The sequence below is a fragment of the Pristiophorus japonicus genome, chromosome 8, assembly GCF_044704955.1.
Source record: "Pristiophorus japonicus isolate sPriJap1 chromosome 8, sPriJap1.hap1, whole genome shotgun sequence".
NCBI lineage: Eukaryota > Metazoa > Chordata > Chondrichthyes > Pristiophoridae > Pristiophorus > Pristiophorus japonicus.
Window position 1 is genome coordinate 63,272,613 of NC_091984.1, and position 21,381 is coordinate 63,293,993.

Genomic DNA, 21,381 nt, shown 5'->3' on the forward strand with positions numbered 1-21,381 from the left:
TGTACACTACACTGGTGGATCCTCAACTACATGCTATTAGGCGTTTTGTGTCAGACACATTCCACCGTACTCCCTCACATGGTTGCTAATCCTATACAATAAAGCCCCTCCACATCTTCATCCAGATGCAGTAGCAAAATTGGTGAATAGATTTCATGACAAAATCATGTTGCAATTCATTCTGATTTGTTCTATCCATTAACAGAATGGCCCTTTTCGAGATACCCATTATAGGTCAATCTTTCCTGATTCTTTTGACTTTTCCTTATCAACTTGCTGGAATAAAGAGATGACGGCAGATACTCATAGATAACCATGTCATCTACCTATTGACAGTCAGCTAAGATTCAATTGGCCATATTGTATTTGGGTACTTCTCAACTGCTTTTGAACGAGAGAGAGACAGGGTACCTCAAATCTTCACCAATGGGGCCTTCATGCAACATCAAATACAAACCATAGTCTCACGCTGAATCATGCTCACTAACTAAATTATCTGGTGACCTACATGTTATGCATGCTGGTGATGACAATGCCCTAATATGATTGAAATGATATGCTGACTCTGCATATACTAAATAATAATTGACCCCTGGGGCGCACCGCTTCCAGCCCTTCTCCAATCTGAGTAACACCCAGTTACCCTAACTCTTTGTACCATGTTCAACAGTCAACTCTCCGTTCATGCTGCTACATTTCCTCTTGTACAATACACCTGAATTCTTCTGACAAGCCTCTTGTGTTGCACCTTATCGAACGCCTTCTGAAAATCCAAATAAACTACATCTACTGCATTGCCTTTATCTGTCGAATCGGTAACTTCTTCAAAAGAAACGACTAAGCTTGCTGTTAACAAATCCATGTTGACTGTCCTTCATTAACCGATGCATCCTTCTCTGCCTTCTTTAACAAAGGTGTTACATTTGCTGCTGTTCAGTCCAACATTAAAATTTGCATATTTATGGATTAAAAAAATTGTGGCTAGACCCTCCATTATCATCACTTGACTTCCTTCAGCACTCTACAACAACAACAACTTTTATTTATATAGTGCCTTTAACATAATAAAACGTCCAAAGGCGCTGCTTCATATCATAGGCAGTCCCTCGGAATCGAGGAAGACTTGCTTCCACTCTAAAAATGAGTCCTTAGCTGGCTGAACAGTCCCTGTCACAGGTGGGACAGATAGTTGTTGAGGGAACGGGTGGGTGGGACAGGTTTGCTGCACTCTCTTTCCACTGCCTACACTTGGTTTCTGCATGCTCTCGGCGATGAGACTCGAGGTGCTCAGCACCCTCCCGGATGCACTTTCTCTACTTAGGGCGGTCTTTGGCCAGGGACTCCCAGGTGTCAGTGGGGATGTTGCACTTTATCAGAAAGGCTTTGAAGGTGTCCTTGTAACGTTTCCTCTGCCCACCTTTGGCTCGTTTGCCGAGAAGGAGTTCCTTAGCACCTTGAACATAGTAAAACGTCCCAAGGCGCTTCAAGCAGTGTTATAAGACAAAACAAATAAATTTGACACCAAGCCACATAAGAAGAAAAGGGTACATACTATCTGGGCTCAGTGGCTTATCCACCTTCTGTTCTGCTAATTGTTTTTAGAATCATTCCTTTTCGACAGTTATCACCGATGATTATTTCATATCCTTCTCTGGTATACTTACATTCTCACTTCCGCCATCATTTGTAAAAAAACAATGCTAATTATCTATTTAATATCTCTGCTATATCTTGGAACTCCACAGTTAGATGCCCTCCATCCATGACTAGTCATTCCCCCTCTTTAACTATTCTTTTGGTTCTTGTATGTTTAGCAAAACCTTGACTATCTACTTCCATATTATCTGTTAGCTTTTAGCCCTTTTAATCTCCCTTACTATGTTTTCTGTAGTCCTCACAATTATTGTTAGTCTTAACTTTTTCATTAGCTTCCCGTTTAAGTTTCACTTTAGTTTTCTTTCTCTCTACTTATCCATACAACTCTATTCTTTGATGCTCTCCCTTTTCACCCTAGAGGAATGTATATTTTACACTCCATACATCTCATAGTTAACGATTTCCCATTGCTTATCTGCCAATCTATTTGCTAACTTTTCTGCCCAGTTAATTTGGGGTGATTCCTCCTTAACCCGCTGAATTTTGCCGCCTTCCAGTCCAGCATCCTTATCTTTGACTCATTATTATTGTTTTTTATTCTTGTATTGGACATAACTATGTTGTGGTTGCTGTTTCCCAGTTGTTCTCATACAAGTTTCTTGCTCCACTTTGTTTCCCAGAACGAAATCAAGTAATGCTTCTTTCCTTGTTGAACTAAAACATACTGATTCAGGAAGCAATCCTAGATACATTTACAAAAACATACCCTACTTTGATTGCATATATTACTTTTATTCCAGTCTATCTTGGATTAGTTAAATTCTATCCTTCAGCCAGTTATTTCTTCCTGAATCCCCACATCTTTGAGGTTAATTAGTAATCTTTAGGGTGGAACTTTGCATGTCTAAGTATACATTGTCATAGGGTTTACCATAATTGACTAAGGTTGTCACTTCCTCAAAGAAATGAAGGAGATTAGTCAGACAGGATCTCCCTATTTTAAGCCTTGTTGACTGCTATTTTTCTGTACAACAACTTAGTAATGTTCAAATGTACTTCTGTTAATCGAAGGCCAATCACCACCACCTTCTCAAGGGCAACTAGGGATGGGCAATAAATGCCTGTCTTGCCGGTGCCACCCACATCAACAAAAATCAATAAAGACTAATGGGTTTGTAGTTGCCTGTGTCTATTTTGTCAACATTTTTGAATGTGGGTACCAGGTCCACCCATTTGCCTCACAAATCTCCTCGCTTATCTCTGTCAACACTCCGAGATAAATGCAATCTAACCCATGGGATTTATTTGCTTAAAGCCCTTTCAGCTTGTCTAGGAATTCAGCTTCATTTATATTGGTGTTGAATTTTTGGGGAGGAGGTCTTGCTTATGTCTTCCCTTGTGAATGCTCTGAGGAAGTTATCATTCAGGATATTTACCATCTTGTGCGCATTCAGTTTCAAGCCCATTTGCCTTTTCTCTGATAGTCCTCTTGCTATTGTATTGTTGAAAGCATCTCTTACTCTTCTATTTTGCCTCTGCAGCTAAGCTTTGTGCTAGATCTCTCTTAGCCCCTCTGATTGCCCTTTTATATTGTATCTACGTGACTTGATTTAGGGTGACACTTGTTTAGTCTGAGCTTGTTGATCTTGGGTATGTATTTGTCCTGCATGTCCAGCATTCTTTTAAAGGTCTTTCATTTGTCTTCAACTGAAATGTTGACAAACATCCTCCTCCATCCATTTGTTTTAAATCATTAATAGCAAGTAAAAATAATTTTAGTTCTAGAGAAGTTGGGACTGTGTCTGAGCTATGCAGCAATCGCTGAAGGCACAATTAACTGAGAGCTTGAATGAAAATGGGATGGGACATCAGTGTTCTTGATCAGGCCAACATCCCCAGCATCGAAGCACTGATCACACTTGACCAGCTCCGTTGGGCAGGCCACATTGTTCGCATCCCCGACACGAGACTCCCAAAGCAAGCGCTCTACTCGGAACTCCTACACGGCAAGCGAGCCCCAGGTGAGCAGAGGAAACTTTTCAAGGACACCCTCAAAGCCTCCCTGATAAAATGCAACATCCCCACCGACACCTGGGAGTCCCTGGCCCAAGACCGCTCTAAGTGGAGGAAGAGTATCCGGGAGAGCATTGAGCACCTCGAGTCTCAACACCAAGAGCATGTAGAAACCAAACGCAGACAGTGGAAGGAGCATGCAGCAAACCAGACTCCCCACCCACCCTTTCCTTCAACCACTGTTTGTCCCACCTGTGACAGAGACTGTAATTCCCGTATTGGACTGTACAGTCACCTGAGAACTCACTTTTAGAGTGGAAGCAAGTCATCCTCGATTTCGAGGGGTTGCCTATGATGATGATGAGTGAAGAATTTGTTTGAGATTTAATTTTTAATAAGATAAGTAAAAGTTTAATTGCACCATGTTCCAGCACATAGTGGAGTGGCGAGTGGCAAGTTGCAGTTTTATGGCTACAAGGTGAGTTCCTAATCTAAAGCAGGCTGTCAGGAAGACTTGCAGTGCTGTGATTTTGCACATGTGTAGGCTGAACCAATTGTAGCTGTGCACTAACAAATGATTATTGTCTGACCCTATTTATCGGTCTGTGTTTTTTTACCATGACAGATGATACCAGTACTTGCAGCTTGGTTTCTTCAAAATAAGATTGATGTTAGGATCTTGTAGATATCAGGCATGAGGAAAAATTTAGAAAAATGCTTTAGTGCCAGAGATTGAAATTTCAGTGTAGAATTTCCTGTGGTTGAAGAAACCATAACATTACATTGTCATCTCCAAGTAGGACCAGCTGGATCAGAATTTAATTTAAACTGTGTCTAAATGAAGAATAACCCAACATTAAACATATGCTTAAAAGTTGCTCACCTTTAAATATGAAACTTGCTCAATCACTGATGTTCATAGACATTATTTTAACATCTCTCTCCATTTTATTCTAGTGGTGGCATGTAGAGGTATGTGTGGCCCTGTGGCTCTGTAATCACAATGAATTATTTTGCTGACCCTGAGCCCAGAAAAGTTGCTGGGAGGAGCTACAGTACAAAACGTTTGCTGCTTCAAATGTATCTGAGTCAGGTTTAGTACAACTGGTAGGTTTCATTCTATTCTAGTCAAACTTTAACCACTTAAAAAAAATCTGTCTGCTGATCTATCTAACCTGTCTGAAACAAACATTCACAATTGTTTTTCACTTCATAACCATAAAACATCTGGTTCGGACTCCCATATGCACGGCAGTCACAGTATAAGTACGTTTTTTGAATGTAGTTTATCTTTGGCTATTCTGCAACAGAAATCAGATCATGTTACTATTACTCAAATCTGGTGTTGAATACACAAGATGAGTTGCAAAACAGAAACTATTCAGGTTTCTTGTTTTGGGGAAAATTTGATTGGATTGACAAGGTACAGCTGAATTTTGATCATTCTTACAGTTATAAATTGAATAATCTGGTTGATGGATTGCTGTGTTCTAATTCATAGTTCTTTTTAGGTACTTCCCCTCCTCATACTCTCCAGAGTATGTATCCGATTTGTCCACAGGATGGGCACAAGTGATCCACTCCCAACCCTCTGCCAAAGCCATAATGATTTGACTGCTGGCTGGTGCATAAAAACATAAATCATTCTTCCTCTGATTTCCCCCCCCCCCCCCCCCCCCCTTTCACAAGCTTCACACAATATCCTGGCTCAGATTGAGAAGTCATAGTTTGAGAATTATGAGCATGTTCCATCTCTCCTTTGTGCTGCATGTTGGTGCCTAAATATTCTGTAACACCACACCAGTTGTATTTTCATTTCCTCCAAATACACTATAATAACCTGGCACCTTTTAAAGAATTTTTACATTTACTTTTGAATATCATTTTTATTATTGGTTTCGGAATTCATGGGGTTTATTTTTAATCTTAGTTGAGTGATTCTCCTTAAGCCTTTTAGACCATACTCCGTCATCCCCTCTATTAAATGGATGGTGTGAGCTGAACCAGTTTTGTTTTATTTTAAGTAAAAAAATTTTTTACTACTTTTTGTGATTTCGAGATCTGAAGATGACTGACCTACTTCCAGTAGCTGTGTTGTGTGTTATGAAATGCCAATTCATAACATGATTTTTAAAGACTATTGACTAGTCAATCTTTACTGCTTATGTAATTCAACATTTTCTGACTGGACTGATTAACTAACACAAGAGTGCATCTATACAAGCATCTGTATTCACTACAATCCTTAACAGGTTTTGTTTTTATGTTTTTAACAGGAATTCAGCAAAAGCTGCTTGTTCCCTGGGTTATAGAACTGCATCAATCAGTTATTAAGTGACTGACTGAGATTTTAATTTTTAAAAGAAGGAAGAGAGTTGGCTCTTGGCAAAAAGAAAGAATACTGAGTGCTGTAATAATGGAAGAAGTTCAAAACATTCAGGATGAAGTGCACAAATCTGGGAAATCGCCCCGCCTTGTTCATGGAGAAGGTAAGGACATGAAAGTTACTGTGCAGAATGACATTGAACCTTCCAAAAATCTAATTGAGGGCACTTCTCATGACAGTGGCAAAACTGTTTCAAACTGGAACAACAAAAAGTCAAAATGGAATGAAGAACTAATAGAAAGAAAGAACATTGAAAAAACTGCAGACGTGAAATCAGGCAGGAGTAGCAAACAAGACATGCCAAACTGTATGGCTAGCTCAAGGAATTCAGGAGCACGGAATATACATGATCAAGGTCACAGCCAAGGAAGCCGGGCATCAGGTGGAATGGCGTCAGTTGAAAAAATGAAACACAAGCAAGTTAAGACACAGCAGCAAGCTCTTGGGAAATTTATAAACTCTCACAATGGCAGTGGTATAAAGGCTGTGAATGAAAAGGATTGTTTACCTGTGAAACCAAAGGAAGAGATGAAAATGGAGCGTACAGCACAGCCAAACAAGTCTCCTGTGCATACAAATGGTGACGACAGCACTTTGCCTGGTAAAACCATGCAGGATGTTGAAGAAGTGGAAAAGAAGCCAGATGTTCCTGGTAAGGTGGATTATTCTAGGATTATATTCCAATTAAAAAAAGGTAGTTATTTACAAAAATTTATAGCATAATTGATGGCATCTTACTAATTAAATTTAAATTGATGCTTCACTGTCCATTGTGAAAATATTCCTTTCACAATTATCTGATGTCACAGTAGTTTTCCATGACAATTCCCCCCCCCCCCCCCCGAAATACATTTATGGTATAAATAGGTCAGTGAAATACTTATTTATATTTCACTACGCAAATGATTTCATTGCTCACTCGCATCACTGCTTTGGAACAATGGCAGTATATTTGGATATTAACGTGTACTAACCTGTATCCTTAGATTGCGTTCAGTGGTCAGAGTCTTGTTCAAATGCAGGACTTGGGAACTGGGAAGTGCATCAATTAACACACTGTCCTTTCACTTCTTACACCTGGGTTTGAATTCAGACCAGATTGAGGGATGCAAAGGGTCTTGTTTCTAACTGTAAGGATCATAGAAACATAGAAACATAGAAAATAGGTGCAGGAGCAGGCCATTCAGCCCTTCTAGCCTGCACCGCCATTCAATGAGTTCATGGCTGAACATGAAACTTCAGTACCCACTTCCTGCTTTCACGCCATACCCCTTGATCCCCCGAGTAGTAAGGACTTCATCTAACTCCCTTTTGAATATATTTAGTGAATTGGCCTCAACTACTTCCTGTGGCAGAGAATTCCACAGGTTCACCACTCTCTGGGTGAAGAAGTTTCTCCTCATCTCGGTCCTAAATGGCTTACCCCTTATCCTTAGACTGTGACCCCTGGTTCTGGACTTCCCCAACATTGGGAACATTCTTCCTGCATCCAACCTGTCCAAACCCGTCAGAATTTTAAACGTTTCTATGAGGTCCCCTCTCACTCTTCTGAACTCCAGTGAATACAAGCCCAGTTGATCCAGTCTTTCTTGATAGGTCAGTCCCACCATCCCGGGAATCAGTCTGGTGAATCTTCGCTGCACTCCCTCAATAGCAAGAATGTCCTTCCTCAAGTTAGGAGACCAAAACTGTACACAATACTCCAGGTGTGGCCTCACCAAGGCCCTGTACAACTGTAGCAACACCTCCCTGCCCCTGTACTCAAATCCCCTCGCTATGAAGGCCAACATGCCATTTGCTTTCTTAACCGCCTGCTGTACCTGCATGCCAACCTTCAATGACTGATGTACCATGACACCCAGGTCTCGTTGCACCTTCCCTTTTCCTAATTCAGATAATAGTCTGTCTCTCTGTTTTTACCACCAAAGTGGATAACCTCACATTTATCCACATTATACTTCATCTGCCACGCATTTGCCCACTCACCTAACCTATCCAAGTCACTCTGTAGCCTCATAGCATCCTCCTCGCAGCTCACACTGCCACCCAACTTAGTGTCATCCGCAAATTTGGAGATACTACATTTAATCCCCTCGTCTAAATCATTAATGTACAATGTAAACAGCTGGGGCCCCAGCACAGAACCCTGCGGTACCCCACTAGTCACTGCCTGCCATTCCGAAAAGTACCCATTTACTCCTACTCTTTGCTTCCTGTCTGACAACCAGTTCTCAATCCACGTCAGCACACTACCCCCAATCCCATGTGCTTTAACTTTGCACATTAATCTCCTGTGTGGGACCTTGTCGAAAGCCTTCTGAAAGTCCAAATATACCACATCAACTGGTACTCCTTTGTCCACTTTATTGGAAACATCCTCAAAAATTTCCAGAAGATTTGTCAAGCATGATCTCCCTTTCACAAATCCATGCTGACTTGGACCTATCATGTCACCATTTTCCAAATGCGCTGCTATGACATCCTTAATAATTGATTCCATCATTTTACCCACTACTGAGGTCAGGCTGACCGGTCTATAATTCCCTGCTTTCTCTCTCCCTCCTTTTTTAAAAAGTAGGGTTACATTGGCTACCCTCCACTCGATAGGAACTGATCCAGAGTCAATAGAATGTTGGAAAATGACTGTCAATGCATCCGCTATTTCCAAGGCCACCTCCTTAAGTACTCTGGGATGCAGTCCATCAGGCCCTGGGGATTTATCGGCCTTCAATCCCATCAATTTCCCCAACACAATTTCCCGACTAATAAAGATTTCCCTCAGTTCCTCCTCCTTAATAGACCCTCTGACCACTTTTATATGTGAAATGAGTGAACTGCCTTAACCCAGTTTCTAGTGGTTGTGAATCCTTAATTTAGCACTGTATTGACAAACTTGCAAAATGAGACTACAAGGATCGTTGGTATGGGAAATGGTAACGATGCTCATGCAGAAGGGTTTTTCTTTTGAGGTTCAGATGAAGATACATCTGAGACAAAGTAGAAGGAGCTTTACTCTGCATTGAAATGCTCTGTACCGGACTATTAACATTAGCAACATTAATGATTTTGTGGCTATACCAAATGTAACTCTTGTGTTGGTGTTCAGGACCACTCATAAACTAGCTCTTGCTCCCTGTGAACGAGATTGTGATCTTATTCTCACATATCTGCTAATGTAGTGTTGCCCAGGATTAAATAAAACACCCTTGCTTACTGAAAATAGCACAAGCCATCCATTATTTTGTTAGTCTTCAGATTGCATAAAAATAATCACTCTACCAGATAGTGTGATTTAGGCTACAATCTACAAATCAGATTTTTTAACAGTAAACAATGAAAAGTAGCAAGACACCAATACAACAGATTCCACTAGATCATAACATTTACCTTACAGCTCAGTTCATAAAATAATAACATAGTGCTTTATTAACTTTTAATAACACTGATTTTTGGATCAATGTACCTCCACATGGGCTGCAGAACAGTAAGACGGGAGGAACTAGCAAACAGAGAATCCCTTTGGTTGTTATAGCCCCTTTGATTTCAAGACCAAACGGTGGTTGACAGATACCATTCCTATTTGAACACAGCTATCAAAAATATTTTTTCTTCAAAAGCCCCCATCTCCCCATCCAAAAATGCAAAGCATGTTTAATTCCACCTTGAGACGAAATATAATTATCCTACTACATTTTGGACTATTGATAAAATCTGATACCTGTGCAAACTTGACACACGGCCACAAGTGAACCATTTATTGTTTACATGAATGGTTTTATGAAGAGGTGACCAAGCTTAGTTGCCGTGCTCATTATTCCTCCTTTGGCTCTGCATCCAATTTCCCTCATGTCTTTCTGAAGAATGTTGGGACACTTATGTTAAAGGCAGTATATAAATACAAGTTATTTTCATTTGACAGATACTGGGAAAAAAAGTTGCATTACCTAAATAATTACTGATGCAATCTGGATCACCATAGCCTATGTATATTCCACATGAGTTGCTGTCACAGTAATTAATTTGAAGTGATTATCAAAATAATAGATATTAAAAATAGTCTACTATGATTTGCAATATGACACATGTCCCTTTCAGTCACAAATATCTGCATTAAGTTAGTAGGCAAAGGAATTTCAACTCGATACATTAGGAACATAGGAATTACAGGACAAAAAAAAAGACCATATTCCAGCTAGTTCGCCTTCAACCCTCCTGGTAGTTTCATGATACAATGATAATGGAGTTGTTGACTAATCATGGCAATTAATCTCTACCAATTAGTCGACAACGGACGCAGACATGGCGTGAGGAAAACCCCAATGGTGCAGAGCTTTGGGAACTGTTCCTCCTGAGCAATGCTACACTTGCCACATGTCATGTCTCAAATTACTCATATACTGTATCCCAAAATATTATTTTTTTGAAAGAAATCTGTCTAATTTGTATTAAAATTAATCAATACGAACTGTTTCCACCCTCTTCCCCAGGGAGCCTGTTCCATAGATTGATCACTCGCTCACTGAAATTTGTTTCTGCAGATTAGTTTTATATTTGCTCCCTTTCAAGCGCAGGCTGTGTCCTCTGGTTCTACTGTTCTGGACAAGGTGAAACATCTTGTCATGGTCCACATGATCTAGTCGCTTTAGAATCCTAAACACAGCACCATCTCCTTCAGTCAGAACATCCCAATTTGCATAATCACTCCTCACGATCCATCCCTTCAATCATTCTGGTTGCTCTCTTTGTCTTGCGTATACAATATTTGAATCATGTCATTTCAAGGCCAACATTCCTTATCTGAGTTACAGGTCCACTTGTTTTAAGCAGATTTTCAAAAATATATTTGTGTATGATTGACCTCCAGTTTTTTTTATATAAAGTTATTTCTCAGTTCCAGGTAGGCTATTGAATGGTGTTATTTGTAGTCATTCAGGGTGGATATTGGCTGTAGCACAAAATATTACAGTGCTGCATGTGTGTAAAGAATGAAGAGGAATCTTGGTGTAGCTGAAGTAATTGTCTGAAAACTACTTACTGAGGATTCAGTGTGCCTCATAATGAAACTTTGGAGCTCAGTATCTCTGTACATTTTGTGGGGTCTTAACATCTAAGCTGCATGCTGGCTTAGTCATTTCCTGGTCCTTTAAGAGTTTCTGCTTTTCCTTTACTAGCCTGGGAGCAGCACATGGTAGTACTGTATAGTACAGGGAAAAATGTTGAGAGTTAGAATGCATTCTTTGATCCTTTGGTTAGGCAGCCTAAGTTGAACCCTTGCCTATGTAGTTAGGGTTTTAATGTTACACTAAACTGAAACCGTAGAAGAGGTTCTCTTTTCTGTACAGCTGTCAGTGACAAATTAGAAAGATATTTTAAAATGTCTGTAGAATCATAGAATGATATATCACAGAAAGAGGCCCTCGTGCCTGTGATGGCTCTTTGAAAGAGCTATCCAATTAGTTCCACTCTTGCTCTTTCCCCATAACCCTGCAAATCTTTCCACTTCAAATATTTATCCAATTCCATTTTTAAGGTTATTACTGAACCTGTTTCCTCACCCTTTCTGGCAGTGTATTCCAGATCATCATAACTTGCTGTATATTTTTTTTCCTCCTGTTGCCTCTGGTTCTTTTGCCAATTACCTTACATCTGTGTCCTCTGGTTACCGATCCTTCTGCCACTGGAAACAGTTTCTCCTTATTTACTCTATCAAAACCATTTTATCAAATCTCCCCATAACTTTCTCTGCTCTCATAAAGAACAACCTTCTCTGCTGTAAGGAGAACAACCCTAGATTATCTAGTCTCTCCATGGGGTCAAGTTTCGGCCGCCCGCTGGAACGGCACACATCAGAGAGGCCCGCCTAATTTATAGAACAAAATTGTGCCGAATACTTACCTCACGATTCTCCGATAGCTGTAGGCCCAATTCCACCTCGGCGCGGCGCAGCAGGAGCTGCTGGGGGCGGAGCTACAGCCCTGCGCCGTAAACAGTGCCGGCAGCTGCGCGCGTGCGCAGTAGCTGCCGGCGTCCTGTCTCCGGGGCGACGACCCTATCCCAGGCCGAAAGGACATCGCCCCTATCCCCGGCTGTGCGCATCTTACCTCGGCGGCGGGGCCTGCCCGCCTGGCCTCTTGCTGGGGCGGGCCCCGCCCGAAGAGTCGGTGGTGGCGGCGGCAGCCCGGCATCGGCTGCGTGCAGGGCTTCTTTGTCGTTTTCTCTTCTCCCCTCCCCCTCAACTTCTTGTCTTCTCCTCCCCATCTTCTTCTCTTCCCCTCCCCCACATCATCATCTCTTCTCTCCCCCCCCCCCCTTCTCCCTGGTGCTGCAGTAGGTGAGTAGAAATAATTTTTTATTTATTGAGTGATTTTTAATTTTTTTTTAATTTTTAATTTTTTTATTTATTTGGATTGATTTATTAGTTGATTTATTGATTTATTTATCATTTATTGATTATGGCTCTTTATTTGTAAAAGTGAAGTGTTTAATGTTTGTAAACCTCCCTCCCCCCCTCGTTCCCTACGCCATATTTTCTAAGTGTAGGCAAGGTTTTTCTGAGCGTACAAAAATCTACACTTACTCCATTTTAAGTTAGTTTGGAGTAAGTTTTTGCTGCCTAAACTTTCAAACAGGCGTAAGTGGCCGGACACACCCCCTTTTGGAAAAAAAAATCTGTTCTAAAATGAAACTGTTCTAACTGACTAGAACTGGAGCAAACTAAAGGCCGAGAATTGCAATTTCTAAGCTACTCCATTCTAAACTAGTTGTTCCAAAAAAATAGGAGCAACTCAGGCCAAAACTTGACCCCCATATAACTGAAGTGCTAAGAAGTGGGCACAATACTCCAGATGTGGCCTAACCAATGTTTTATGATGATTTAGCATAACCTCCTTGCTTTTGTACTCTCTGCCTCTATTTATAAAGCCAAGAATCCCATTTGCCTTTTTAACAACCTTCTCAACTTATCCTGCCATCTTCAAAGACTTGTGTACGCATACCCCCAGGTCTCTCTTCCTCCACCCCTTTAAAATTGTACCATTTAGTTTATATTGCCTCTTCTCGTTCTTCCTACTAAAATGAATCGCTTCACACTTCTCTACGTTAAATATCATCTGCCATGTGTCTGTCCATTTCACCAGTCTGTCTATGTCCTCCTGAAGTCTGTTACTATCCTCCTCACTGTTCACTACATGTCCAAGTTTCATGTCACCTGCAAATGTTATGTTCAGCCACAGAGCTTGAACTTCCGACTAACTGCATGCTTCACCAGTGAACTGTCCAGCTGTTGGGACAGATCAATTCTATGTAGTTGATTTGTTTCTACATGAGAACTATGTCTTGTAATTTCTAAAGCCCTCCCTGTTCAGCTTCTGCTAAGTTTAAAAAGTTTGCTGTAATTGAATTAAAAATATAAAGATAGATCAACAGTAGAGCTCGACTGGATCCCCGGTACAAACTCCACTTACTGCCACTTCATTAAAATGAATAGATAAGCCCTTTGGTTACCCTTTTGCTCCTCACAAAAATGAAAATGAAACAAATGAACAGAAAAAGGGAACCAGGAAGCATGATTGAGTTAAGGAAATTGAGTCAAATATAATGCAAGAAGTATATTCTTCACTCTTGCACTGTATATTGAAAATACTGCCACAGTTACCTTCTTTAATATTGAAAAATAGAAGTAATATATTGGAATTGAAGTACAAAATGCGATTACCTGTACATAGTCAATTGGTGTATCATTAAATATGTTAGGTTGGGGAACAGATGTTAGTATAGCTGTTGACTAAGTTGTGAAAATGGTGGCAACATGTGTCATAGAATTTGATGGGACGTAGAAAGCCCAATTTTCCGATGAAAATCCCAGTGTGGAACCTCACAGACTGGAAGTGCGCATTCGGAATCCAGCTCCATAATGTTGGGGTGTGTAAATAGATCCATAGGCCCCAAGTTTCCACATGATTTGCTCCTGACTTTTAGGAGCAATTGGTGTAGAACGGAGTATCTTAGAAATCGGAATTCTCGTCATTTAGTTTGCTCCAGTTCTAGTCAGTTAGAACAGTTTCACTTTGGAACAGAATTTTTTTTTCAAAAGGGAGCGTGTCCGGCCACTTACGCCTGTTTTCAAAGTTTCGTCAGTGAAAACTTATTCCAAACTAACTTAGAATGGAGTAAGTGAAGATTTTTGTACGCTCGAAAAAACCTTGTCTACACTTTAGAAAATCAAGCGTAGGTTACAAATCAGGCGTAGGGAATGGGGGGGGGGGTTTAAAGGGAAGTTTACAAACATTAAACACTTCAGTTTTACAAATAAAGAGTTATCATCAATAATAAATGATAAATACATCAATAAATCAACCAATAAATCAATCAAAAAAAATTAATAAGAAATAATTTTTTTTTTAAATCAATAAACAAAACATTTTCTACTTACCGACTGCAGCACCGGGAGCCCTCCAACAGCGTGCTGGGATGTCCCCCCCCCCCCAGTGTGTGTCTGTCAGTGTCTCTATCTCTCTGTCTGTCTGTGTGTGTCCCTCATTCTCTGTCTGTCAGTGTCTGTGTTTCTGACAGCGAGAGGAGGGGGGTAGAGGGAGAGAGGGGGGGAGCAGAGGGAGGGATGGGGGAGAAGGGGATAAAGGGGAGATGGGGGAGGGGGAAAGGAGATGGGGGGGAAAGGAGAGAGATGGGGTGGCGGGAAGGAGATGGGGGGGGAAAGGAGATGGGGGGGGAGGAGATGGGAGGGGGGGGAAAGGAGAAGGGGGAGGGAGGCTGAACGGGCCAGGCCCGAGACTTCGGGCAGGGCCCGTCCGCAGCACCAGATTTACAGATAGTTGGCGTTGGGTCGGGTCGGGGGGGGTGGTGGGAGGGAGGTCGGGTCGGGGGGAGGGAGGGAGAGGGAGGTCAGGTTGGGTCGGGTCCGGTCCGGGGGGGGGTTGGGGCCGGGAGTCGGGTCTGGTCCGGGGGTAGGGGGGGGTGGAGGAGTCAGGTCGGTGTCTGGTCCGGAGGCGGGGGGTGGGAAGCGGGAGTCGAGTCGGGTCGGGAGGAAGCAGGAGCTGGGCATGGGAGGAGCCTTATTCACGCAGCCTCAGTGAGGCCATTCGGCCAGGGCTAGGGGCTGCATGCTTCGGGCCCCTCCCACACAGTTTCAGGCGCCTGGAGCTACTGCACTTGCGCGCCCACTGTAGCGCGCATGTGCAGAGGTCCCGGCACTGTTTTCAGCGCAGGGACCTGGCTCCGCCCCCTACAGCTCCTGCTGCGCTGCGCCGAGGGCCAGAGGACCTGCAGGGAGGTGGAGAATACGGAGGGTTTTTTTAGGCGCACTTTGTGGCGCGAAAAACGGGCGTCCAGGTCGGGACTGCGCCGTTCTAGGCGCTGCTCGAAACTTGGGCCCATAGAATGTTTGAGAAAACGAAGCACTCCAAAGCATTGGTCAGACAGTGTTTGCTTTCCTCTTAATTTATTTGTGCTCATTAGGACCAGAGATGTTCGTGCCATTTCAGCATTCATTGTTAATATCAAGCATTCGCAGGTCAAGTATAGCAGAGTGACAGTTTTTATTCCCATTTCCTCTGAGTGAGATGGCTAATTATTACCAAACTCAGGACAGTTTTATTCTATAACCCCCATTCCCATAAGGAACTGGATAGAGACTGCCCAAAATAATTTCCTGTCAGTTTGGATTTGATCACTGGTCACCGAGATGAGGAGAAACTTTTTCACCCAGAGAGTGGTGAACCTGTGGAATTCTCTACCACAGAAAGTTGTTGAGTCCAGTTCGTTGGATATATTCAAGAGGGAGTTAGATGTGGCCCTTACGGCTAAGGGGATCAGGGGATATGAAGAGAAGGCGGGAGTGGGGTACTGAAATTGCATGATCAGCCATGATCATATTGAGTGGCGGTGCAGGCTCGAAGGGCCGAATGGCCTGTGCCTGCACCTTTTTTCTATGTTTCTATGAAAGGGTAGTAATATGTAACTCACTGCACCAACCATTTCCGCAACAATCCGTTTCTTTTGAAATTTTCTGAGTAACATTACAGGCGGGGAATGGAATCCTTTCTGCTTTGAGCACCTAATGTCTGCATCAGGTACTTCCGTGTAAGGAAAACCATGACTTGATGCAGAGAAAAGCTATTTTAACTCTACCTCAACAATGTACCTCAGCCACAACCTCAAAAGAACAACCTTACCACACCAGAATAATTATTTTAAATTTTCCACACCAACCTTTTAATTAAGCAATTTAGTGCTGAATTAGAGTTGTTTTGTGCTGTGGTCTCATGATTGAAGCTATCCAAACTAATCCCATAGATGATCTTTGCAGCCACCAGGATAAAACACTTCCAAGCTGGACATGTATCCAGGTTCCAGAGATAAGAGGTTTATATCTAATTCACTGCATATTGATTTTATCTGTCACAGCTTTCATTTGGGGCAAAAATGCAGAAGTGCTTCAAAAATACTATTATACATTTTACTGTTTACAGGTAAAACAACTGCTACAAGTGCAAACAAAGCACATCCTTTAGAGAAAGATAATCCAGAGAGCGCACCGGTGATTGATGAGTCTAAAATGACAGCAGAACAACAGCTTGGACTGAAACAAGCAGAGGAAAGACTGGAGAGGGATTATATCTCTCGTCTGGAAAAAGTAGGACATGTTTGATTTGTTTTGAAAGTACAGTTCAGGTTACAATGGTATTAAAGTTGAATTTAAAACCAAGAATTAATAATATTGTTTTTTGGGCAAGTTTAAATTTTCGGAGGGATTTCTGTAAAATAGAATGTATGGTAGGATTTTTAACAGAGATGTATTTCTTAATTTAGCATTGTTGATAGAATAATTGTATTAATGTTGTAATGTTATTGCTAATGAACTATCAAAACTGATTTCTTTTAGAAGAGGCAGAGGAGAGTCCAAAATAAATGTGTTGCACCGTTCCTGACTGGAACTGGTTTTGAATTGTTTTAGCAAAGAATCGGTATAGACATGATGGGCCAAATAGCTTCCTTCTCTGGTGTAAACTGCAATGGTTCTGAGTGCCTGTGAGGAGGTGCTTGGATCCTACTCGACCCTTTCCCAGTTGAGCAAGAATTACTGAAATTTGGACCTCAACACGTCAGGATCACAAGTGTCAACCCATGCTCCACAACTCTGGAACTCTGGCACACTGCATTGCTACCTCAGTTTGGTTGCTACCCAAAACCATTATTTCCCACAATACACAAGTGACTACACTCCAAATGTACTTCATTGGCTGTAAAGCACTTTGAGACGTCCAGTGGTCGTGAAAGGCACTATATAAATGCAAGTCTTTTCTTTATTGTTTTCAATGCGGCAGACTGGTTGAATAGCAGTTACCTTTTGCCTTTTAAGCCTTCAACCTAACTCTCATTTTCTAAGCAGACAACTTAGCCCATTTATCAGCCTGTCTGACCTTTTGGGGGGTGAAAATCCAGAAGTGTCCATTTCATAACACTTTAAAAATAAAATTCAAAAATAAATATTTGGGAAGATTGCAGGTACATTATTGATTATTTTGATTGAGTCATGAACTCCGGGGAGGGTCTGACAGACTGGAAGCAGGCAAATATAGTTTCTATATTCAAAAAGTTGGCTTGTCAACTATCAACCCATTAGCCTCGCTCAATAGTTGAAAAAATAATGGAATTAGTAATCAGAAGCAAAATGAAAGAATATCTTTATAAAATAGTTAACATGGCTATAGAAAAAATAGATCTTGGTATATTGACCATGCTCATAGAGACAGTGGACTCAGAGGAGGAAGCCAAGATCTTATAAATGGGGCTGCACAGTTGCACCTGAGACCTAGACTGATTAGTAGCAAATGATGTTCAGCATGGACAAATGCAAGTAACAATAGGAGATACTTATAAAGAAACTGAAAGCACTTTATAGCCAATTACAAGACTGCACCTCTGACAGTGCAGCACTCTCTCAGTACTGCATTGGAGTGCCAGTATGGATTTTGTGCTCAAGTCTCTAGAGTGGGACTTGAACACACAACCTTCTGATTCAGAGGCGAAAGTGCCGCCACTGAGCTATGGCTGACACCTATTAATTTTCAACAGTCTTCTATTACTAAAATGGCTTTATTTTAAATTTTGTCTGAATTTGGTTTGGTTGCATCATTACAAACTGCGAAGGGTGGGGGTAGGTGGGAAGTGTTTAATCATGATGCTCCAGCCAGCATGAGGTATGGAGCAAGTTTGATGAACCAGCTAGTTTTTTCCTGCCCGTCAATTTTACATGTTCGTATTCATTCTAATGAAAAATTGGATAATGTTAAGACTCTTGCTATTCTGTAGAATAATAAAATAAATCCCGACTGATTATTGAATATGATTTTAGATTTTGCAGTACAGTGATTTAGCAATTAAATCTTTCTAACTGTGTTAGGTGTGAACCTTTTCTAATATACCAAGGTTCTTAAAAACTGAAATACAGAGGAGGGTGCTGAGAGAATTGTGATTTTTCCAGTGACATTGAACTTGCAAAGTGCTTTATGTTCGTAGCGCTCTAATCTAGGTTCTAGTAAAAAAATGGAGCTGTATTTTAACTGTTGCAATACTGGTTTTGTAATTTTACCTGCAAGTTGAATCTTATTTATTCTGATTTTTTTTCTAGAAATTGCATTAACTTATTTTCTGTAAATATATTGCAGATTTTGTGATTTATGATAATTGTAAAAATGATAAAACACAAAGAGGTTTTGCATTTAATGAATTTCCGACACGGGTATGAATGTCATTTTCATTGTAATATTTTGCATGTGAAAATCAAAAGTAATAATTCACGCAGGTGAAATAGCTACACATATGCTCTAAAATTTTGTAAGGATGCACTTAAGGTTATGTCACTGTTCATATGCCCATAGAATAACAAAGGCCTTGCCAATGAAGGTGAGTTCCAGGCACTGTTTCTCTTGTTTGAAAGATCATTGTGACTGGTTTTTCTTGCAGTCTAGATCTTTCACTTGACTGACAGAAATATTCTTTATAAGCTAGTAATTTATTATATTATAACATTCCTAGTTGTCACTGAAGCTTTGTTATATTTATTTTTTGTTTTAAAGCGTTCATCAGAATATCCTTCATGTCAGTACCTATGCAAACTTTGCCTAGTTCACATTGAAAATATCCAGGGAGCTCATAAGCATATAAAAGAAAAACGGCATAAGAAAAATATTACAGTAAGTGCTTTCATTTAATATAAAAACAGAAAATGCTGGAAATACTCAGCAGGTCAGGCAGCATCTGTGGAGAGAGAAACAGTTAAAGTTTCAGGTCAATGACCTTTCGTCAGAACTGAGTGCTTTCATTTGTTGTACATTTACATCTAATTCTGGAAGGTTTACATTTCTGCAACTTGCAACAAGTTCTGTATTAAATACTTTTCTAAAATGAGTGACCTTTTATGTCCTATGCATTCAAGTTACCCTGTCAAATAAAATATTTTATCTAATATGTTGAATGAAGAATCCTATCCAAAAAATCAAATTAAAAAAAATATTTTAGATTTTTGAATTGTGTAGAAATAGTACTGTTAGATTTCAAGGTGTAAAATATTTTTTTCCTGTCCTCTGCCTTTAGGAAAAACAGGAAGAAAATGAACTTCGTAACCTAATACCGCCAACTCCTGACCATCTGGCTGCATTGAATTCTGCGGTATTACAGGCTGCACAGCAAGAAGGGATTTCAGAGCAGGATTTCCAAGTCCGGAAAAATATCGTGAATGAGATGGAGAAAATTATTCAGCAGCATTTGCCAGGTGTGAATTACTTTGTGTTGTGGCTCTCCAACTGGGTCACAAATAGATCATGTGGAATAATGCCCACTATCCACAAGCACGCATTTTCAAATATGTACACTCAAGACACTGATTTGCACACCATGTGTTCATACTGGTCGGCATGGATTAAACTAATTGCAATAGCACTAAGGTTTATAGGGGAAGAGCGATCATAACTTTCTGAAGGATAGAGTGAATACAAGTAAACTTCAAGGAGAGGAAAAGATGGAATAAGAGAGATTCAAAATGGCTTGGGACTGGGGGATCATGATTACCATCAGGATTAGAGGTCTTGAAGTCCAGGAAGTAGAGGTTCCAACAGACCTGGCAGAATTAAATTTGGTGCTGGTTATAATAGAGGGAGATTGTAAACTAGTATCACCAAGATTAGAGATGAAATAAGCTAAAAAGTCAGCACTCTATTTTGGAACATATAGGACAATCCACAGCAGTAATGATGCACAGTTTTGAACACGGGACCATGAGGAGCAGTCACTGGAGGGGTGGAAAAAGAGTAGTTGTAACAAATATGTTCTTGTTGAAACTTAAGATACCACATTGTGATGATCCACTTCAAGTCAAATATAGTACCCTAATAAGTACTTTCTTTGTAAACCAAATGAATAAAAGTTCTTATTGATCATAAGTTTTACGAGAGTGCTACCAACTGAGCCATAGTTATATGACAAGTATAGAAGGGGTATTAATGCACTGGAATGTTCATCTACACAAGATGAGTCTAAATAAATCTCTTTTTTTTTGCTTTTTTGTTTTACAGATTGCTCACTGAGGTTGTATGGCTCTTGTCTTACAAGGTTTGCTTTCAAAACTAGTGACATCAACATTGATGTAAAATTCCCCTCCCATGTAAGTGATAGCAAGTATTTCCATTAATATTTTTCAACATGTAAACATGAGTCATACGATGGATATATTCTCCATGTGTGGAGTTAATCATTTTAATTAACATTGTGGTGTCAAGAATTATACTTTATAGACTTTGACCGTGGCCATGAAATCATAACCTCATTTAAAATGAAAAGTCTTTTTTTAAAGAAATTATAATTTTTTTGTTTCTTCTATCACTGTTATTTTATAAATGCTATCTTCAGATCTGTTCCCAACAAATCATTCTCATTCACAAGAGAATCTTTGCCAAGCACGTTCCGACGACACTCTTGAACTTGTTGCCTGACATGTTTGAGAGCTCCACAGCTTGACTTGCTCTTCAAATTTCTCTCGTACCCTTGGCAGTGATTGGGAATTGAATGTGCCTATTGTTTTGGGGAGACACTGTGTAGCAAACAGAACGTGGAAGTGAAATTAACCTGCTCAAATATTTGGCTGTGTCAGAATCTATGGAAGCTTTTAGGAAATTTGGAATTTTGATTCAGATCCATGATATCTGCACCCCTGAAATGGAATGATAACATTTTTCAGGATCCAAAGCATAAGCATCACTTGAATGTAATGCGGAATTCATTAGCATACATTACAATAGCACTGTAACATTACCAACTGTCTTATAATGTATAACAAATACTATGAATAAAATGATGCATGTTAATATTAT

The 21,381-nt window shown here is 40.5% G+C and overlaps 1 protein-coding gene across 4 annotated transcripts in view; it reads left to right on the forward strand.

Moving 5' to 3' along the window:
• tut4 (terminal uridylyl transferase 4) overlaps positions 1 to 21,381 on the forward strand; it is a 121,147-nt gene that overhangs the window by 3,334 nt on the left and 96,432 nt on the right. For 3 of the 4 annotated variants that reach the window (XM_070886858.1, XM_070886860.1, XM_070886861.1), the window contains exons 2-7: positions 4,567 to 4,716; positions 5,886 to 6,647; positions 16,483 to 16,646; positions 19,093 to 19,209; positions 19,610 to 19,787; positions 20,587 to 20,675. In XM_070886858.1, coding sequence (XP_070742959.1) covers positions 6,026 to 6,647; positions 16,483 to 16,646; positions 19,093 to 19,209; positions 19,610 to 19,787; positions 20,587 to 20,675 — 1,170 coding nt within the window. In that variant the 5' untranslated portion in view covers positions 4,567 to 4,716; positions 5,886 to 6,025. The remainder of the gene's footprint in view (positions 1 to 4,566; positions 4,717 to 5,885; positions 6,648 to 16,482; positions 16,647 to 19,092; positions 19,210 to 19,609; positions 19,788 to 20,586; positions 20,676 to 21,381) is intronic. The other variant, XM_070886859.1, reaches the window with a different exon arrangement.